General features: G+C 34.0%; 1 protein-coding gene and 1 pseudogene across 1 annotated transcript; both read right to left on the minus strand.

The window, feature by feature from the left end:
- Window positions 1-11,872: 11,872 nt before the first annotated feature.
- LOC141562500 (olfactory receptor 52E8-like) lies at window positions 11,873-12,814 on the minus strand. The gene has a single exon (XM_074302527.1). The coding sequence runs from the start codon at window positions 12,812-12,814 to the stop codon at window positions 11,873-11,875; it is 942 nt and encodes a 313-aa protein (XP_074158628.1).
- A 4,156-nt stretch (window positions 12,815-16,970) lies between these two features.
- On the minus strand, window positions 16,971-17,889 carry LOC141562502 (olfactory receptor 52E8-like; annotated as a pseudogene).
- Between the last annotated feature and the right edge of the window lie 4,635 nt (window positions 17,890-22,524).

A 22,524-nucleotide genomic window follows, 5' to 3' on the forward strand; every position in this document is an offset into this window, starting at 1 on the left:
ACATTATGGAGAATGCGAAGGGACATGAGGCAAGGAAACCAATAGGAAATGTTTACTGTTTTTCAAAAGATGTGATGAAGACCTGAACTAAGGTGCTGGTTGTGTAGGTAGAGAAGAAGAGATTGCGTGGGAGAGATATTGTGGAGGTAAAATTGGCTAACTTGGGTATTGGGTAAAATTGGTCTTTGGGTAAAGCGGATTGAGGAGGAGATAATAAGGACAAGGTTACAGAGCTCCTTGAAATTAAATAATACATGTAAAATCTTTTGAAAAATTTAAAGCACTGTATAAATGTTAGCTTTTGTTGTAGATACTGTTTAATGTTATTTGGATATGCTAAAACATATGGCAAATTCAAGGAGTGAATATTTATCAGATCTCATCTTATTCACAACAGGAAACAATAAGAATGCAAGTATGGGCCATAGCATTTTTTTTTAATTTTTTATTTTATTTTATAATTATAACATTTTTTGATAGTACATATGCATGGGTAATTTTTTACAACATTATCCCTTGCACTTACTTCTATTCAGATTTTTTCCCTTCCTCCCCCAACCCCCTCCCCCAGATGGCAAGCAGTCTTATATATGTTAAATATATTACAGTATAATTTAGATACAATATATGTGTGTAGAACCGAATTTTTTGTTGCACAGGAAGAATTGGATTCAGAAGGTAAAAATAACAGTTTACATTCATTTCCCAGTGTTCCTTTTCTGGATGTAGCTGGTTCTGTCCATCATTAATCAATTGGATTTGGATTAGCTCTTCTCTATGTTGAAGAAATCCACTTCCATCAGCATACATCCTCGTACAGTATCATTGTTGAAGTGTATAATGATCTTCTGGTTCTGCTCGTTTCACTCAGCATCAGTTGATGTAAGTCTCTCCAAGCCTCTCTGTATTTCTCCTGTTGGTCATTTCTTATAGAACAATAATATTCCATAACATTCATATACCATAGTTTACCCAACCATTCTCCAATTGATGGACATCCATTCATCTTCCAGCTTCTAGCCACTATGAAAAGGGCTGCCACAAACATTTTGGCACATACAGGACCCTTTCCCTTCTCTAGTAGTTCCTTGGGGTATAAGCCCAGTAGTAGTATGGCTGGGTCAAAGGGTATGCACATTTTGATAACTTTTTGTGCATAATTCCAGATTGCTCTCCAGAATGGTTGGATTCTTTCACAACTCCACCAACAATGCATCAGTGTCCCAGTTTTCCCACAGCCCCTCCAACATTCATCGTTATTTGTTCCTGTCATCTTAGCCAATCTGACAGGTGTGTAATGATACCTCAGAGTTGTCTTAATTTGCATTTCTCTGATCAATAGTGATTTGGAACACTCTTTCATATGAGTGGAAATAGTTTTAATTTCATCATCTGAAAATTGTCTGTTCATATCCTTTGACCATTTATCAATTGGAGAATGGCTTGATTTCTTATAAATTAAAGTCAATTCTCTGTATATTTTGGAGATGAGGCCTTTATCAGAACCTTTAACTGTAAAAATTTTTTCCCAATTTGTTACTTCCCTTCTAATCTTGTTTGCATTAGTTTTGTTTGTGCAGAAACTTTTTAATTTGGTGTAATCAAAATGTTCTATTTTGTGATCAATAATAGTCTCTAGTTCTCCCTTGGACACAAACTCCTTCCTCCTCCACAAGTCTGAGAGGTAAACCATCCCCTGTTCCTCCAATTTATTTATGATTTCGTTCTTTATGCCTAAATCTTGGACCCATTTTGATCTAATCTTAGTATGTGGTGTTAAATGTGGGTCCATGCCTAGTTTCTGCCATACTAATTTCCAGTTTTCCCAGCAGTTTTTGTCAAATAATGAGTTCTTATCCCAAAATTTGGGATCTTTGGGTTTGTCAAAGATTAGATTGCTATTTTTATTCACTATCTTGTCCTGTGAACCTAACCTATGCCACTGATCAACTAGTCTATTTCTTAGCCAATACCAAATGGTTTTGGTGACTGTTGCTTTATAGTATAGCTTTAAATCAGGTACACTTAGACCACCTTTCTCTGACTTTTTTTTCATTAGTTCCCTTGCAATTCTCGACCTTTTATTCTTCCATATGAATTTTGTTGTTATTTTTTCTAGGTCATTAAAATAGTTTCTTGGGAGTCTGATTGGTATAGCACTAAATAAATAGATTAGTTTGGGGAGTATTGTCATCTTTATTATATTCGCTCGGCCTATCCAAGAACATTGAATGTCTTTCCAATTATTTAAATCTGACTTTATTTTTGTGGCAAGTGTTTTGTAATTTTGCTCATATAATTCCTGACTCTCCTTTGGTATATATATTCCCAAATATTTGATACTATCAACTGTTATTTTGAATGGAATTTCTCTTTGTATCTCTTGCTGTTGGATTGTGTTGGTAATGTATAAAAATCCTGAGGATTTATGTGGATTTATTTTGTATCCTGCGACTTTGCTAAAATTCTGAATTATTTCTAATAGCTTTTTAGCAGAGTCTTTGGGGTTCTCTAAGTATACCATCATGTCATCTGCGAAAAGTGACAATTTGATTTCTTCATTTCCTACTCTAATTCCTTGGATCTCTTTCTCGGCTCTTATTGCCAAGGCTAGAGTTTCTAGTACTATATTGAATAGTAATGGTGATAGTGGGCAACCTTGTTTCACTCCTGATCTTACAGGGAAAGGTTCTAGTTTATCACCGTTACATATGATGTTTACTGAAGGTTTTAAATATATGCTCCTTATTATTTTAAGGAATAGTCCATTTATTCCTATACTCTCAAGCGTTTTTAGTAGGAATGGATGTTGGATTTTATCAAATGCCTTTTCTGCATCTATTGAGATGATCATATGGTTTTTATTAATTTGATTATTAATATGGTCAATTATACTAATAGTTTTCCTAATATTAAACCAGCCCTGCATTCCTGGTATAAATCCCACTTGGTCATAGTGTATTATCCTGGGGATGATTTTCTGAAGTCTATTTGCTAATATCTTATTTAAGATTTTAGCATCAATATTTATTAAGGAAATTGGTCTATAGTTTTCTTTCTCAGTTTTCGATCTACCTGGTTTAGGTATCAGTACCATGTCTGTGTCATAGAAGGAATTTGGTAGGACTCCTTCAATCCCTATTTTTTCAAATAGTTTACATAGCATTGGAGTTAGTTGTTCTTTAAATGTTTGGTAGAATTCACCTGTAAATCCATCTGGTCCTGGGGATTTTTTCTTAGGAAGTTGGTTAATAGCTTGGTCTATTTCTTTTTCTGAGATGGGACTATTTAAACTACTTACTTCTTCCTCTGTTAATCTGGGCAAGCTATATTTTTGAAGGTATTCTTCCATTTCATTTAAGTTATCGAATTTATCGGCATAAAGTTGAGCAAAGTAGCTCCTAATTATTGTTCTAATTTCCTCTTCATTAGTGGTGAGTTCACCCTTTTCATTTTCAAGACTATCAATTTGCTTTTTCTCTTTCCTTTTTTTAATCAGGTTTACTAAGGGTTTGTCTATTTTGTTGGTTTTTTCATAAAACCAACTCTTAGTTTTATTAATTAATTCAATAGTTTTTTTTACTTTCAATTTTATTAATCTCACCTTTTATTTTTTGAATTTCAAGTTTTGTGTTTGTCTGGGGGTTTTTAATTTGTTCCTTTTCTAGCAATTTTAGTTGTAAACCCAATTCGTTGGCCCTCTCTTTCTCTATTTTATGCAGGTAGGCCTGTAGAAATATAAAACTTCCCCTAATTACTGCTTTGGCTGTATCCCACACATTTTGGTATGATGTCTCATTATTGTCATTTTCTTGGGTGAAGTTATTAATTATGTCTATGATTTGCTGTTTTACCCAATCATTCTTTAGTATAAGATTATTTAGTTTCCAATTATTTTTTGGTCTATTTTCCCCTGGCTTTTTATTAAATGTTATTTTGATTGCATTATGGTCTGAAAAGGATGCATTTACTATTTCTGCCTTACTGCATTTGATTTTGAGGTTTTTATGCCCTAGTATATGATCAATTTTTGTATAGGTTCCATGAACTGCTGAGAAGAAAGTATATTCCTTTCTGTCTCCATTTAGCTTTCGCCAAAGATCTATCATATCAAACTTTTCTAGTATTCTATTTACCTCTTTGACTTCTTTCTTATTTATTTTGTGGTTTGATTTATCTAATTCTGAGAGTGCAAGGTTGAGATCTCCAGCTATTATAGTTTTGCTATCTATTTCCTCTTGCAGCTCTCTTAATTTCTCTTTTAAGAATTTAGATGCTGCACCACTTGGTGCATACATGTTTAATATTGATACTGCTTCACTATTGATGCTTCCCTTTAGCAGGATATAATGCCCTTCCTTATCTCTTTTAATTAGATCAATTTTTGTTTTTGCTTGATCTGAGATGAGGATGGCTACTCCTGCTTTTTTGGTTTTGCCTGAAGCATAATAGATTCTGCTCCACCCTTTTACTTTTAGTTTGAATGTCTCATCCTGTTTCAGGTGTGTTTCCTGTAAACAACATATAGTAGGATTCTGACTTTTAATCCAGTCTGCTAACTGCTTCCTCTTTATGAGGCAGTTTGCCCCATTCACATTTATGGTTAGAAGGACTAATTCTATATTGCTTGCCATCCTATTAACCCCTGCTTATGCTTTTCCCCTTTCCTTCCCTTTTACCCTCCTATCCAGTATTAAACTGGTAAACACCACTTGCTTTTCACAGCCCTCCCTTTTTAGGCTCCCTCCCCCACCTTAAAGATCCTCCCTTTATTTTACCCCTTTTCCTCGAAATTACTGTATTCCCTTCCCCTTAGCTTACTCCTTCCCTTTCACTTTTCAATGAAGTGGAAGAAGTTTCACCATAAATCGAATATGTCTATTGATACACGCTATGTTCATCTCCCTCCTTTCTTTCTCTCAGATATAATAGGTTATCTTTGCCTCTTCATGAGATGTAGTACCACCACTTTATACTTTTTTATGATATAATCTCCTTTCCACCTCTATTTTCTAAGACTAATTGTACATATGTTCTTTACATATTTTTTTGACAGAAGTATAGTTCTCAAGATTTCTTTTTACCTTTTTTAGAAGTCTCTTGAGTTCTGTATTTGAAGATCAAACCTCTTATGTAGGTCTGGTTTTTTCATCAAAAATAGATGGAATTCATTTATTTCGTTAAATGTCCATCTTCTTCCCTGGAAAACGATGCTCATTCTTGCTGGGTAAGTTATTCTTGGCTGCATACCAAGTTCCTTAGCCTTTCGGAATATCATGTTCCAGGCCCTGCGTTCTTTTAATGTGGACGCTGCTAGATCCTGTGTTATCCTTATTGTGGATCCTCCATATCTGAATTGTTTTTTTCTAGCAGCTTCCAATATCTTTTCCTTTGTCTGATGGTTCTTGAACTTGGCCACTATATTTCTTGGCGTTTTGATTTTAGGGTCCCTTTCAGTAGGTGATCGATGAATTTTCTCAATGTCTATTTTACCCTCTGTTTCCAAAACGTCTGGGCAGTTCTCTTTGATAATTTCCTCGAAAATGGTGTCCAAGCTCTTTTTTTCCTCCCATTTTTCAGGGAGTCCGATTATTCTCAAATTGTCTCTCCTGGATCTGTTTTCCAGGTCTGTTGTCTTTCTGGTAAGGTACTTGACAGTCTTTTCAATTGTTTCATTTCTCTGGTTTTGCTTGACTCCCTCTTGGTTTCTCCTTGAGTCATTCATTTCTACTTGTTCCAGTCTAATTTTCAATGATGTATTTTCTTCACTCACTTTTTTTATATCTCTTTGTAATTGTCCAATTGAGTTTTTATCTTCTATGGAATTTTTTTCCATTTTATCCATTTTATTTTTTAGAGAGCTGATTTCTTTTTCCAGCTCTCTAATCCTGTTTTCCTTGGAGTTGTTTACCTTTTCCAGCTCACTAATCCTGTTTTCCTTGGAGTTGTTTACCTTTTCCAGCTCACTAATCTTGTTTCTCAATGATTTTATTTCTTTATCCATTCTTTCTTTGAATGCATGTGATGACTTCTCCAGGCTCTCTTGCCAAGCTTCCCTTTCCTTTTCCCATTTCTCTTCCAGCTCTCTTGTGAGAGCCTTTTTGATTTCCTCTATGAGGTTCTTTTGTATTGAGGAGCAGCTTATATCCCTCCCAGGGGATACATCTGGGGACATTCTGTTCCTAGTCTCCTCAGCATTTGAAGTCTGCTCCCTCTCCACACAGAAGCTGTCAATGGTTAGAGCCCTTTTGAATTTTTTGTTCATTTTGTCAGAGTAGGAATCAAAGAAAACAAACTGACAAGAGAAACAATTGGTCTGTTTTGCGGGGGATGGGGTTGGATGGTATTAATGGGCTTCCTCTACAGACTGGGGGTAGGGCAGCAGAGAGCCACTAACAGAACAGCAATGACTGTACTGAGTCTGAGCTCTGAGGCTCTGAGAACACACCGAGTCAGTCCAGGTGGGGGTTGGGGGTGGCCGGGCTCTGAGAGACGCTGGCTTTCTGGGGTTTTAATCTTCACCTCCGGTGTTTACACCCTCTCCGCTGCTCCTGGCTTGCTGCCAAGACGGAGCATCCACACTGGGGCAAAAGCCCTTTTGCAGAAACGGCAGAGATCACACCCCTCCCCCTCCGGTCTGAGCTGTGTGAGCTGCCTGTCTTGCTCTGGCTGTCTGCCCTCAGTCTGCGCCCAGTCTGATTGACCCTCCCCCGAACAAACACAGACCTTTTCTGGCGACTTTCAAGGATGTCTTCTCTTGGTGATAATTTGTGGATTTCTTTGTGGGTCAAGCATTAAGTCAGAGGCTTGTCATGAAGTAAGTTCTGAGAGAAAACGAGGAGCTCAAGCAGCTGTCTGCCTCCACGCCGCCATCTTGGCCGGAAGTCTCATGTGTCGGGCCATAGCATTTTGACCCAGAAAATTTGTTCATTTCAGAGGAGGAAGTAAATTGCTTAAATAGTCCCATTTTAGAAAAAGAAATAGAACAAGCTATTAATCAACTCCCTAAGAAAAAATCCCAAGGACCAGATGAATTTACATGTGAATTCTAATAAACATTTAAAGAAAAAGTAACTCCAATGTTATATAAACTATTTGAAAAAATAGGGAATGAAAGACGCATATCAAATTCTTTTTATGAGACAGACATGGTACTGATACCTAAACCAGATAGGTTGAAAACAGAGAAAGAAAATTATAGACCAATCTTCCTAATGAATATTGATGCAAAAATCTTAAATAAGATATTAGCAAAAAGATTACAGAAAATCATCCACAAGATAATACAACATGACCAATTAGGATTTATACCAGGAATGCAGGGCTGATTCAATATTAGGAAAACTATTAGCACAATTGACTATATCAATAATCAAATTAACAAAAAAAAGATCATCTCAATCGATGAAGAAAAAAGCATTTAGAAAATCCAACATCCATTCCTATTAAAAGCACTTGAGAGTATAGGGATAAATGGACTTTTCCTTAAAATAATCAGTAGCATCTATTTAAAACCATCAGTAAGCATAATACATAATGGGGATGAATTAGAACCATTCCCAACAAGATCAAGAGTGAAACAAGGTTGCCCACTATCAACATTATTATTCAATATTGTCTTAGAAATGCTAGTTTTAGCAATAAGAGTTGAGAAAGAGATTAAAGGAATTAGAGTAGGCAATGAGGAAACCAAATTATCACTCTTTGCAGATGACATGATAGTATACTTAGAGAACCCCAGGGATTCTATTAAAAAGCTATTAGAAATAAGCCACACCGTTAGCAAAGTTGCAAGATACAAAATAAACCCACATAAGTCATCAGCATTCTGATATGTCACTAACAAAATCCAACAGTTAGAGTTATAAAGAGAAATTCCATTTAAAGTAACTGCCTGTAGCATAAAAAATTTGGGAATCTATCTGCCAAAGGAAAGTCAGGAACTACATAAGCAAAACTACAAAACACTTTCCATACAAATAAAGTCAGATCTAACCAATTGGAAACATATCAAATGCTCTTGGATTGGGCAAGCATATATAATAAGATGACAATGCTACCTAAACTAATCTATTTATTTAGTGCTATGCCCAAAAACCTATTTTAATGACCCAGAAAAAATAACAACAAAATTCATCTGGAAGAACAAACCATCAATATTTTCAAGGGAACTAATGAAAAAAAAAAAAATCAAATGAAAGTGGCCTAGTTGTATCAGATCTAAAACTATTTCATAAAGCAGCAACTACCAAAACCATTTGATATTGGCTAAGAAATAGACTACTTGATCAGTGGAATAGGTTAGGTTCAATGGACAAAGTAGTCAATAATCTAGTGTTTGACAAGCCCAAAGATAAGAACTGGGATAAGAATTCACTGTTTGACAAAAACTGCTGGGAAAATTGGAAACTAGGCATTGACACACACTTAACACCATACACCAAGATAAGGTCAAAATGTGTTCATAATCTAGGTATAAAGAATGAGGTTATAAATAAATTAAAAGAACATAGGATAGTTTACTTCTAAGACCTGTGGAGGAGGAATTTGTGACCAAAGAAGAACTAGAGATCATTATTGATCACAAAATAGAAAAATTTGATTATATCAAACTAAAAAGCCTTTGTACAAAGAAAACTAATGCAGAAAAGATTAGAAGGGAGACAATAAACTGGAAAACATTTTACAGTCAAAGGTTATGATAAAGGCCCCATTTCCAAAATATGTAGAGAATTGTCAAGCCATTCTCCAATTGCTAAATGGTTAAAGGATACAAACAGACAATTTTTAGATGAAGAAATTTAAACTATTTCTAGCCATATGAAAAAATGTTCCAGGTCATCATTAAACAGAGAAATGTACATTAAGACAACTCTGAGATACCACTACATACCTGTTACATTGGCTAGGATGACAGGTAAAGATAACACTGAATGTAAGAGGGGATGTGGAAAAACTGAGACACTAATACATTGTTGGTGGAATTTTGAATGCATCCAGCCATTTTGGAGAATGATTTGGAACTACGCTCAAAAAGTTATCAAACTATGCATACCCTTTGATCCAGCAGTGTTACTACTGGGCTTATATCCCAAAGAGATCTTAAAGAAGGGAAAGGGACCTATATGTACAAGAATGTTTGTGGCAGCCCTCTTTGTAGTGGCAAAAAACTGGAAACTGAATGGACTCCCATCAATTGGAAAAAGCCTGAATAAACTGTGGTATATGAATATTATGGAATATTATTGTTCTGCAAGAAATGACCAGGAGGATGATTTCAGAAAGGCCTGGAGAGACTTACATGAACTGATGCGGAGTGAAATGAACAGGACAAGAAGATCATTATATACTTCAATAACAATACTATAAGATGATCAATTCTGATGTACATGGTTCTCTTCAACAATGAGATGAACCAAATCAGTTCCATTTGTTCAATAATGAATTAAAACAGTTACATCCCACCAAAGAACTCTGGGAAATGAATGCGAACCATTACATAGCATTTCCAATCCCTCTATTTTTGTTCACCTGCATTTTTGATTTCCTTTACAGGTTGAGTGTACACTATTTCAAAGTCCGATTCTTCTTGCACAGCAAAATAACTGTAAGGATATGTATACATATATTGTATTTAACATATACTTTAACATACTTAACATTCATTGATCTACCTGCCATCTCAGGGAGGAGGGGAGAAGAAGGAGGGGAAAAATTGGAACAAAAGGTTTTGCAATTGTCAATGCTGAAAAATTACCCATGCATATATCTTGTAAATAAAAAGCTTTTAAAAACATCCATTATCTGCCAGCTACTTTATTAAATCTCTGAAGAGATTTTGCCTTCTAAAATTATTATTAACCTCTCTACATTTTGCATTTTTTCTATTGAATCAGGTTTAATAACTTTATTTGAACATTATTATTCCATTCCCTTCAGTTTAAATTACTTTCCATCTTATGTACTAGATTTTTTAAGTGCTTTGAACTCAGCAGGATGGAAATTAATTTGACTTTCATGAAATGAAATATTGTTTATTCATATCATACTGGTATTTAAAGATGAAGAGGAATTGGATTAAATGTAGTTAGAGTGATGATACTATAGTATAGGAAAGATAATGAATAAAGATTTGAGAATAAGTATGACACAAATAGCACAACTGTATGACTTATTTAAGGCACCTCTTCTATCTCTCCTTCACAATAGATCCAAGAAGTAGAATTCTCTTTAAAGGAGCCAAGAGGAATAGAATTCAAAATCTACTCTAGTGTGTGTTCTTCTTTAAAGCAGGAATAAAAAAATAGTAATTTCTGATCTCCTTTCAATGAAAACTGGGGCTTCTTTTCTATTATTTCTGCTCTGCTCTTCCATGTATTAATGATTTAGTTAGAAGTTTGTGTATGTATGTGTGTATGTGTGTTTGTGTGTGTGTGTATGAGTTTTGTTTTTTGCTTCAAGTGGAAGACTTCATCAAAAATTTTGTGTTTTATTTATTTATTTATTCATTTATTCATATTTATTTATTTGTTTGTTTAATTATTTTGTGTGTGTTTTATTTTGATGGAGCATCACATCTGCTGATTTTTTATCAGCTTATTCTCCTGCCCCTTCTTTATGTTTAAGACAACAGAAACTATTCACATAAGGAATTTAAAGCAAGTTCTTTGGAAGCACAATAATCAATAGGAAACAAAGCATTTATACAGCAAAAAAAAATGAGAATAATAAGCAAATAGCAATCAGTTACCAAAATGCAATTGGACAATGCCTCAGATACTAAATTTTTGGAGTCCATATTTTAAAGGCTGCAAATAAGTGGCCTTGAAGGAGCATACTCATTCATTTATACAATCTAATCTCCTTACTAGTGATATATTCCTTTTTAAATTCACTTTATTTGAAATTATACATTAATTGATCACCTCACATTGCACATGTGAGAACTTCTTTTACATCTTTGATTCATCTGCTAAGTTTGTATAACACTTCTGAAGACATACTCTTATTTACTTATTTGCTTATTTAATTCTTTAGAATCACATTCTTCACTAAAATGCATACTCCCTGACTTCAGGAATAATCTTGGTTTTGCCTTTGTCCTCAATATCTAGGATAATACATGTAGGAAACATTTATTAAACATATGTAAAATGAATGGGTTAGCTACTTCTATTCCTCTGACATTTAATAACTGAGTTACTATATAGCTTACATCCTTCAAATCTACTAATCACATGATCCTTTTTTAATAGAAAGAATAACTTTTCATGCCTCAGACCAATAGAAAAGAGTAACATACAATATAACATAACACATTTCAAAGATCCAGGGAAATTTTTTGAGAAGGGGCCACTGCACTTATCTAGCCCACCTCATCTGTGAAAATAATCCCTTTTTTCACTCTATCTCCACTAAGGATTGATAGCCATTTGTTAAAGATGATTTAATGAACATACCTTGTATGTATAGATTTGCATGTGTGTTCGGACTAAGAAAATCCTGAAATATTTTGTCAATTCCTAGAACCAGATTTTTTTTACATTCCATAAATGAATCATCACAATGTATCCCAGTCTTTTCTGCTTTGAAGATTGATGAGTAAGAAGGGGTCTTAAATATAGATCAGAGGATAGAAAAAGAAAGGAACAAGATTAGCTTCATAGACTTGAGACTTCACCATTTAGGGATATTATTCTTTTTTCATATTCCTTTTCCATAGGACTGAATCAGTTTGTTGCTCTAATGATTCCCGTTATTCCTTATTACCACTGTACAACCATATTATTGGAATAGCTTATTTAGATTACTATATTAGTTCATTTGAGGTAGAACATAAAAAAAGTAAATTAGTTTCTTCATGTCACATTGATTAAAATCTGTTTTTCTTAAATATTCTCAGCACTACTTCCCAGATTTGTTTTGTTCTGATTCCATAAATTACAGGATTAAGTGCAGGAGGTACAACCACATAAAGATTAGCCAAGAGAATGTGAATATGTCCAGGGATATTGTGTCCAAATCTATGAGTGAGAACAGAGAAGAGGGCTGGGATAAAGAAGGATGAGATTACAAGGATGTGGGAGCCACAGGTATTGAGAGCTTTGAGCTGAGATTCCCTGAATGGGAGATGAAAAACTGCATGGAGTATCTTCATATATGAAAGGGTAATAAGGATCACATGCCCAAAAATTATAGCTATAATACCTAATCCAAACAAAATGTTAATTTTAATGTTAGCACAAGACAACCGGGCAATACCCATATGCTCACAGTAGGTGTGAGGGATAATGTGGTGCCCACAGAAGGGCAGCCTCAGGATGAGAAAGATCATTGGAAATATCAGAATAAAATCAATCAGGATCAAAAGTGCTAGAATGACAGCAATGACTCTATTGGTCAGTATCATATTATATTGAAGGAGATGGCAGATGGCAACATAGCGATCAAAAGCCATAGTCACAAGCACAAAACTCTCCATAGCAGTGAACATGTGAATAAAGAACATCTGGGCAACACAACTCCCAAAGCTAATTTCTCTCTGATTAAACCAGAAGATTCCCAACATTTTGGGGATGGTGGAGGTGGACAAGCCTACATCAACTGAAGACAACATTGCTAGAAAATAGAACATTGGCTGGTGGAGGCTGCGTTCTGTCTGAATCACAAAAAGGATAGTGAGGTTTCCAAAGAGTGCAATCAAATACACAGAGCAGAAAGGAAAGCCAATCCAGATGTGCATGTCTTCTAATCCTGGGATTCCCATTAATAGGAAGAACAATGGGTGGAATTGAGTGTCATTGGAAGGGAGCATCTTGCCAAGGGTTAGTTCTTTAGAATGTTTTTTTTTTTAAAAACTAATGTATGGAGAAGAAGAAATGTTTCATGAGTATTATTTCCTCTGTGATTTACTCATGCAGATGATACCTCCCTCATGATCTTCTAATCAATGCTGTTTCCAACTACAGCCTATAGTTTAAAGGTGAAATAAGTAGATTTTCAAGGACAGTCTGTGTATTTATTTAGGAAGAGCATGATTTGACCTATTCCAATAAGGCCTTAAAATTCCATTCTTGAAGAAGCAGTTTTTATTTCCCATGAAGCTTAGCTAATCTTTAGCCTTTTACTATTTTTGACTTTTCCCATTTTGGTATATTTCTTTCCACTTTCCAATCTAATAGAGAAAAGGGTACTGTTTTTGTCATCCTTGAGGGAATTGATTATAAATGTTTTACCATTTCATTACCACTTGAATTATAGTGCAGGAGGTTTTCAAACAGTAACTGGAAGAATTCTATTTTCTTCTCCTCCTTTCATCTGCACTTTCTTCCTTCAACTAATATTCTGCAGAGCTCTACTCAGCTGTGGCAAATCAAAGCTGTTTTGACTTATCAGGACTTTGTTTTCATCAATTGTTAGGGAAAGATATTTGAACCCAGCCTCCACAGGGTTTGAGTAATTTAGCAGAAACCAGAAAACAAATATAAAAAGGTATTTGGACCATATAGTCACACTGGACCCTGACATTCCAAATGTGGGCTATACAGAAGGCTTAACAAATTGTGATATACTCAACATCATGCACGATTATAACTCATAAAATAGTCACTCCTTCTCTCTTTCTTCTCGACTCTTATTGTAGTCTCCTTTGAGAGAGGAATTCTCCAAAACGTCAGGCTGAATTCAGAACCTCATTGCAGAGGGAATTGGTCAGTGCTCTAGGGGCCTCACTGTTGCACTCCTTGATTCCTATGACAGCTCATAGCTCTTCTCTTATTAATGCCTGTCAATAACAAGAAAATATAAGTCTTTTTTTTTTATTTTTCACAGCCAATTTGTTACATTCCTTTCCTCCTGCATAAGCCTTCCTACAGCCTAATATTCCTCTATTTCTCCTTCTTGGTGCTTTTCTGGACTGGCAAAAGTAAAAGGTTCTCTAGCTAATATCACTTCTACTGCCTTGTACAGTACTTTAGTATATCTAAAAGTTTTTAGGTAATTAAAATTAGTCTATATTCTCATGGAATTGCAAATGGTAACTACAATCTTGTTTGAAGAAGGTAGATGCACAACAAGTGTGTATTTGGAGTAAGGATATATTATTGCAGAACTTTTTGTATTCCTATTCTCATGTTTCTTACTCTAGTTCATTCCCTTCATTCTCCTATTGGTTAAGGCTGAAATAGAACACATTATTAGCTGCAAACATGGTGAGTCACTATATTCTTAATATACAAAATTTATTCTGCTTTATAGCAGCTTCAAGCCCTTCATGGGTATTCTAGCTTTTCTTTGCCTGCTTTCTAGTTTATGAACTAGATACAGCTCTAGATTTCTACTAAGATGACCTCATTAATAATAAGACATATTAATAAGAAACTTGCTTGCTCATTTCTTGGGGCTCTCTGACGAACCATCTTTGGAGATGACAATTTTGGTTCCTACAATCCATATACTGGCCTTTTGGAGCCCTTTTTGCTTTCTTTAAAGTTATTTTTGGGGTATCCTAAACCCTCTAAATTTTTGAAACTATTAAGGATAGACTCACCAACTGCCTTGAAAATGAATAATTCTTTGTCAGGGAAATGATTGTATAGCTCCCATCTCTCTGACTTCTCTCATTTTTCTGGACAACTGGGAAATATTTATAGTGAGGCTGAAATGCTTTCTTTCCCCCTTTACTCCCTGAGAAAAATTTACATAAAGAGAATCCCTTGTGCCTGCAGTGTTTGTTGCTAATATGAGGATTTTATAGTCCCAGAGTCCAAAAATAGTCAGAAGGAATGGAATATGCCTTTGTGGCCATATATTTACTATAATCCAAAAGAATGACACAAGTGACTAAATTCATTTTCTTCTGCTTTTACTCTACACTAGACAGTGTTTAAAATTCTACCCTGCTGAAATTAATAAATCATTTATTAGTGAATACTGATGCACTCTGGCAAAAAAAAGAAGAGAATATTTTAAATGCATTTACTCCAGAAAATTATATGCTTATATTTAAACAAAATAGAATGTTGATTATGTTGTTCTGACCCATACAAAAACTTTACTCAAAGCATTCTAATAATCAATAATTATTTATTAAGCATCTAATAAGTGTCAGGAATTATGTCAAGCTCTTCTAGGGAGGTAGAATTTATTTTGTCTCCTTATATAGCTTATTACGTACTTTTGGTAATTTTTAAAGGATGTTTTCCTTACATGTGCTCTGTGCAACATTTACTCATTGATCCTAGATTTGTCCTGGAACCAAAAAGGATAAATCTGTCTGTTATTGTAAGACAGCCCTTCAATTATGAGAAAAATAGGAAGAGATTCCTACTCTAATCTCTAAATGTTTACAATGCTTTCCCCAGTCTATGCCGATTAAACTTTGGGGATGCTTTCTAATATTCCGTTCCCCAAAATAAAAAAAAAATTGACATATTATGACCAAGATAAAATACTGTCCTTATTTTAAACATTAGTCCTTCTTAACACAGCATAGATCACATTATGAGACACAAATCTAAGTTATTTAATTATATATTATTCTAGTAGATAAAATGTTAAACTTTCAACCAGGAAGATTTATGTACAAATTCTTCCTTAGGTATTTTCTAGCTTTATGAACCTGATCCACTTACTTATATTCTCATCCTTAGTTTCACCTTCTATCAAAGGGGGATGATAATAGTATTTCTCACATGGGGTTGTTACAAATAGATAATGAGATAAACCATTTAAATCAGTTAAAGTATGATATATTTTTACTATTATTATTTTGAGTATATAGATATGAAAGAATAGAAATTTCCTAAAAGACATTAAGTAATCCTTTCTTGTATAAAAAAGAAAATTATGTATGTTTCTTAAAGTGAACATTGTATTGTAGGTCCTTACAAATACAATTAAGCATTGCAATCACATAGATGGAACTTTGGCCACAGGAAAAAAATTGACATAAAAATTTCCCTTCTTTTCAGTGTTTGTGAAATATATCCATAGATTGTTTGATGCATTGGATTGTTTTCTTGAACTGATTGTTTTTATTCTTTCTTATTCCTTTCTAGAAAGTATTATTTTCTGAACATCGAAGAGGAAGTTATTCAGAAATGAAATTAGTTTAAAACAAAGATTATGAAAAATAAATGCCTTAAAACTTATCCAAGATTGTAAGGGATTTAGTTCAAGTTGGGTCCTCAGTAGGGCAGCTCCCACTCTTACTTACAAAGATTGTTGTTTGTCCTTCATTCTTGAAGAACACCATGATATCAGGGTGCTGATGCTCTGACATGAATGTTAATTTTCTTTTATTTAAACCAAAAGCAAAAGATAAAATGATTTCTGAAGTTCATTTTAGTTCCAAATTCTATGACTATTTAATTGACCTGGTAGAGGTTGGTAAACTGAAGAATTAGAAAATCATCAGCTGTATGATAGCTGAATGTCCTTTGTATTAAATAAGAATTGGTTTATTAAGAATATTATTACCTGAAACTAAAAGCTATCATTTGATATTGATATTTAAATAACATACCTTATACTTGCATCTGATTTTTTATATACAAACTAAAAATGATTGTCCTTTACAAATTAATGCCTAATTAAATTTACTTATAGTCCATAGATGAATCATCATAATGTATGCCAGTCAGTGTTGCTCTGAAAGATAGGTAAAAGCAAAGGGATATCTAATATAGATCAGAGGAATGGAAATAGAAAATAACAAGAAGATAATAGACTGGAGATTTCATTTAGTGACATGTTTCTTTTTAGATATAGTTAATTATTCTCACTATTGCTACTATGATTCTCCTTATTCCCATTATTCTTTATTATCATTATCCAAATACACTATTCGAATGGCATATTTAGGTTGTTTGCCACTGAAAAATATACTTTCCATTACATAAAATTCTTAATAAATACATTTGTTCACTTGATATAGAGCACAGAAAAAAATATAAATTAGTTTCTTCATGTCATGTTGATAAAAGCCAGGCTTTCCTAAATAGTCTCAGCACCAGTTCAAAAAATTGTTTTGTTCTGATTCCATAAATGACAGGATTAAGTGCAGGAGATACAACCACATAAAGATTAGCCAAGAGGATGTGGATGTATCCAGGAATATTATGTCCAAATATATGAGTGAGAACAGAGAAGAGAACTGGGATGAAAAAGGACAAGATCTTGAGAGCTTTGAGTTGAGCTTCCCTAGATGGGAGGTGAAAGACTGCATGGAGTATATTTATATATAAAAGGGTAATAAGGATTATATCCCCAAATGCAATAGCTACAAGATCTAATCCAAATAAAATGTTAATTTTAATGTTAGCACAACACAACCTAGCATTACCCATATGCTCACAGTAAGTGTGATGGATGATGTGGTGCCCACAGAAGGACAGCCTCAGGACCAGAAACACTATTGGAAAAACTAGAACAAAATTAAAAAGGATTAAAAGTGCCAGAATTACAGCAATGACTCTGTTGGTCAGTATCATATTATATCTAAGTGGGTGGCAGATGGCAACATAACGATCAAAAGCTATGATTACAAGCACAAAACTCTCCATACAAGTGAACATGTGAATAAAGAACATCTGGGCAACACAACTCCCAAAGCTAATTTCTCTCTGGTTAAACCATAAGACTCCTAGAATTTTAGGGATGGTGGAGGTGGACAAGCCTAGGTCAGCTGTAGATAACATGGCTAGAAAATAGAACACTGGCTGGTGGAGATTGCGTTCTGTCTGAATCACAAAAAGTATAATAAGATTTCCCAATAGTGCAATCAGATATACAGAGCCTAAAGGAAAGCCAATCCAGATGTGTATGTCTTCTAATTCCCATTAATAGGAAGAATGATGGGTAGAATTGAGTGTCATTGGTAGGGAGCATCTTGCCAGGGGTTAGTTCTTTAGAATACCACTTTATTTTTTACTCACATCTGGAGAAAAAAAATGTTTCATATTATTTTCTCCCTGATTAACTCATAACACAGATAATACCTCTTTTATTTACTTTCTGTCAATCTTCTATCCAACCAAAACTATGTAATTTGAAGGTAAAATGACCATATTATCAAGGACAAAATTAGGTAAGAGCAGGCCATGAACTTATTTAAATAAGAAGTTAAAACTTCATTCTTAAAGGAGCAGTTTTTTTTTTGTTGTTGTTGTTCCCTAAAGGGAAAAAGTAACATTTTCTAAACATTAGAATTTCTTAACGTGAAATAGAATATCTCATGTATTGATGAATTCTGTAGTGCTGCACAAGATAAAAGTGAAAAATAGATAATCATATGTAAGAATTTGTGTGGAAAGATTTTATCCTAATACATGATTTGAACTCTGATCTTAGGTTCTGTTAATCTTTTTTCCTAGATCACTGCATCTTTTTTTGTTTTGGGTCAAAGAAATTGCTCAGCATTCTCATTTATTTGAACTACAATCCATAAGACAGTTTAAAACTAAGGTGAAGTTTAGTTAATGTTTTAACTATTGCTGCTTTTGATTTTTCTCTTTGCAGAGTTTCTCTCCTCTCTCCAAATTATGAGAGTCCTTTGCAACCATGAATGAAGACAAATATCTATCATGTTTTACTGTCACTTCATCATAGTGCAGAAAATTTTCCAACCAATCAGGAGAATCATGTTTTGTTCCTTTTCCCTTTTTACCTGTAGTTTTCCCCTTCAACTAACACTTTGCAGAACCCTGCCCAGATGTGAAAACTCAAAGCTGATTTAAACTGATCGGGATTATATTGTCCTCTATTGAAGAAAAAGCACTTTTGATCCAAGACTCCACAGCATGCAAATCATTCCATAGAGACCAATAAATATATATTTTGGCCAAATAGTCACATTGGACCCTGACATTCTAAATCTAGGCTATGCAGAAGGCTTAAACTGTGAGGAACTCATCAATCAGGACTACAAGCCACAAGTCAGTTACTCGTTCTCTCTTTTTTTCTTAATACTTACTATAGTCTCTTATGACAAAGGAGTCTTCCAAAAATGCAATCTATATCCAGAACACTAATTGCTGAGGCAATCAGTTATTTTACAGGAGATCTCTCCATTGAACTCCTTGCTTTCTATGGCATCCAATATTAAATTAATAGCACATTTAATTTTGTTCTTGTTGACGCTGCCCTTTTGTTTTGAATGGGTGGTGACAAAAATAAAGTATAAACCTGGAACCTTTATAGTCTTTCTAACAAAAGAGGAAAATTCCTTTTTCTCCATAAACCTTTCTGTAGCCTGATATTCCCTCATCCCCACTCTTGGCCCTTTTCTGGAATGGCAAAATTAAGACATTCTCTGTACAATTGTCAACTCTAGTAACTTTGTATATAATCTAGTATATCTGCAAATTTTTAGATTATTATAATTAGCCTCTTACCTAATGAAACTGCAAATGATAAACAAGATATGATTTGAAGAAAGGAAAGCATTATGAGGGTAGGGTTTGGAGAAGAAGGTATTATTGTAGAACTTTTTTTTGTTTCTGTTTTGATTTACATTTATTATTCTAATTTACTCCCTTAATCATCCCATTGGTTGAGGCCCTCTGCCCCACATAGGACACATTCTTATCTCCAAATAATATTTCCTTAATAATGCAGAATCCCTCCATAGGTATTTTACTATCCTTTCTCATCCTGTTTCCTCATTTGTGAACTATATACACCTCCAGTTTTCTACAAAGATGATCCCATTTACAAGACAACACCATCTTCCTTCAATCTATGGAGTACCTTGTACATCCTTCTTAGGGGATGTCATCTTAGTTCCAACAATTCTGGTACTTGCATTTTCCCCCATTTTTGGTCTCTTTAAAGTCACTGTTTATGGCTTCCCAAGCCCTCTTAAATCTCTGAAACTATGAAGGAATAGACTCACCAATTGTCTTAAAAATAAGTAATTATTTCTAAGGGAAATGATTCTATACTTCCATTCTCTCTGACTTTTCTAATTTCCCTGGACAAGTGGGAAAGGTTTATATTAAGGCTTCTTTCCCTGTTATCTCCTTGAGAAAAAAAAAATTATATAATAAGGATCCCTTGTGCCTGCAGTATTTGTTGATGGCCTCAGTAATTTATAGTCCCAGAGCACAGAAGGGGTCACAAGGAATGAGAAATTCCTTTGTAGTCATAAATTCAATATAATCCAATGGAATGGATGACTAGAGACATTTTATTCAGATACCTATTCTACACAAGACTTTGCCTACAAATTTCCATTCTGCTGAAATCAGTCCCTTGCTTACTGATTAATACTTATGTACTAAGGCAGAAGAGAAGCCATTTTAGAAAGTATTTAATCCAGAAAATTATATTCTCAAATTGGAACAAAATAAAATGCTGAGCATGTTGTCCTGGACCATACCAAATCTCTACTCAAAGCTCTCTAAGGATCAATTAATCAATGTGCCAGAAATTTTGTTAGGCCTCCATATCCCCTATAAAGCTTTTAGATAATTCTTTTCTTTTAATCTTTTTCTACATGGTTTTGCTTTTTATTTTTTTAATAATCATGGCTTTTCCTTTTCTTTAATTTTTTATTTTTCAAAATACATTCTAAGATAGTTAACATTTACCCTCGCAAAACCTTGTATTTCAAAATTTTCTATTTTCCTCCTCCTTTCCCCTACCCCTAGACAGCAAGTAATCCAACATATGTCAAATGTGCAATTTTGATAATTCTTTTAGGACATTTTTTACATGTGTCCTATGTAACATTCACTTATATATCCAAGAGTTGCCCTGGGAACAAGTAAGATAAATCTGTCTATTTTTGTAAGACAGCCTGTCAAATATGGGAAAAATAGGAATAGGTTCCCTACCTTAACCTACAAATGTGTACAATGCCCTTTTTGTTCTACAATGTGAAAATTTAGCTTTGTGATTTTTTTCCTAATATTTGGTTCACAGAAATGAACATATCTCAGAAATAGTATAATCAAATAGAATATTGTTTTCATTTTAAATATTAGGCCCATCTTACCATAGCATAGATCACATTATGAGACCCAAATTTAAGGTATTTAAATATATGTTGGTCTAGGAGAGTGTTGGACTTTCAGTTAGGGTGATTTAAATACAAATTCTTACTTAGGCACTTAATAGCTCCATGAACTTGATCCACTTATACTCAGCCTTAGATTCCTCTTCTATAAAATGGGGATAACAATAGCAGTTCTGACACAGGGTTGTTACAAGGACAGAATGAAATGATCCTTCTAAACTATTTAAAATATTATATAAATTATTGCTAATATTATTTTTATCATATTGACATCAAGGAACAGAAATTTCATACAGGGTAATGAATAATCTTTTCTTACATAAAAAAGGAAAGTGTGTATCTTTCTTTAAAGGAGAGCTGGTATTGAGGAACCTAACAAATATAATTAAGTGTGGTAATTGCATAGATGGAAGTTTAGCTCCAGAAAAAAATTGAAACAAAGATTTCCCTTCTTTTCATGGATTGTGGGATATGTCCATGGATTGTCAAACGTGTTTGATGTAGTGGGTGTTTTTGCAGAACTAATTTTTTTCACTCGTTTTTATTTCTTCTTGGAAGGTATGTCTTTCAGAATATAGGAAAGGAAGCTATTTGGCAATAAAGTTAGCATAAAAACAAATTTCATGAAATATCTTAGAAAGTAAGGCATATATACTAATTAAAGTTCTGTTGTGAAGGAGATAATTTTTAATATGCACAGGGCTAGAAATAACATTTTAGAATGGTGCCAGACAGAGCCACAGGGAAGATTAAAGAAGCAAATAGGAGAGAATGCCTGTATATCTGAAATCAGAGATCATAAAGTGGAAGGAAGCTTATAGAAAGATCAAGGGAGAGGAGTAACATGATTAACTGAGGCACTGTGACTAAAAAAGAATAAGCTAAACAAGAAATCTCCATCAACATTCTTAGACAAACTCTGGAGGAAAGACATTATCTAAGACCCAAAATTGGGTCTGTTCCAGAGATTAACGAGGATTTGGTGACAAACATGATTTCTCAGGATTCAATGTCAGAGATGGCTTAATTGTCTATAGGATTTTCAGATAAAATTGGGATGAAAATATCAACAAATATTCTTTTTTATTTTTTTTAATTAATTTTATAATTATAACATTTTTGACAGTACATATGCATAGGTAATTTTTTACAACATTATTCCTTGCACTCCCTTCTGTTCTGAATTTTACCCTCCTTTCCTCCACCCCCTCCCCTAGATGACATGCATTCCCATACATATTAAATATGTTATAGTATATCCTAGATACAACATATGTGTGCAGAACCAAATTTTGTTGTTGTTGCTAATGAAGAAACGGATTCAGAAGGTAAAAATAACGTGGGAAGAAAAACAAAAATGCAAACAGTTTACACTCATTTCCCAGTGTTCCTTTTCTGGTTGTAGCTGGTTCTGTTCATCATTCATCAATTGGATCTGAGTTAGATCTTCTCTTTGTTAAAGATATCCACTTCCATCAGAATACATCCTCATACAGTATTTTTGT

The sequence above is a fragment of the Sminthopsis crassicaudata genome, chromosome 3 (assembly GCF_048593235.1).
Source record: "Sminthopsis crassicaudata isolate SCR6 chromosome 3, ASM4859323v1, whole genome shotgun sequence".
Lineage (NCBI taxonomy): Eukaryota > Metazoa > Chordata > Mammalia > Dasyuromorphia > Dasyuridae > Sminthopsis > Sminthopsis crassicaudata.

Excerpts from the sequence above, each read along its gene's own strand:
- LOC141562500 (XM_074302527.1), bottom strand. The coding sequence starts at position 12,814 with ATGCTCCCTTCCAATGACACTCAATTCCACCCATTGTTCTTCCTATTA.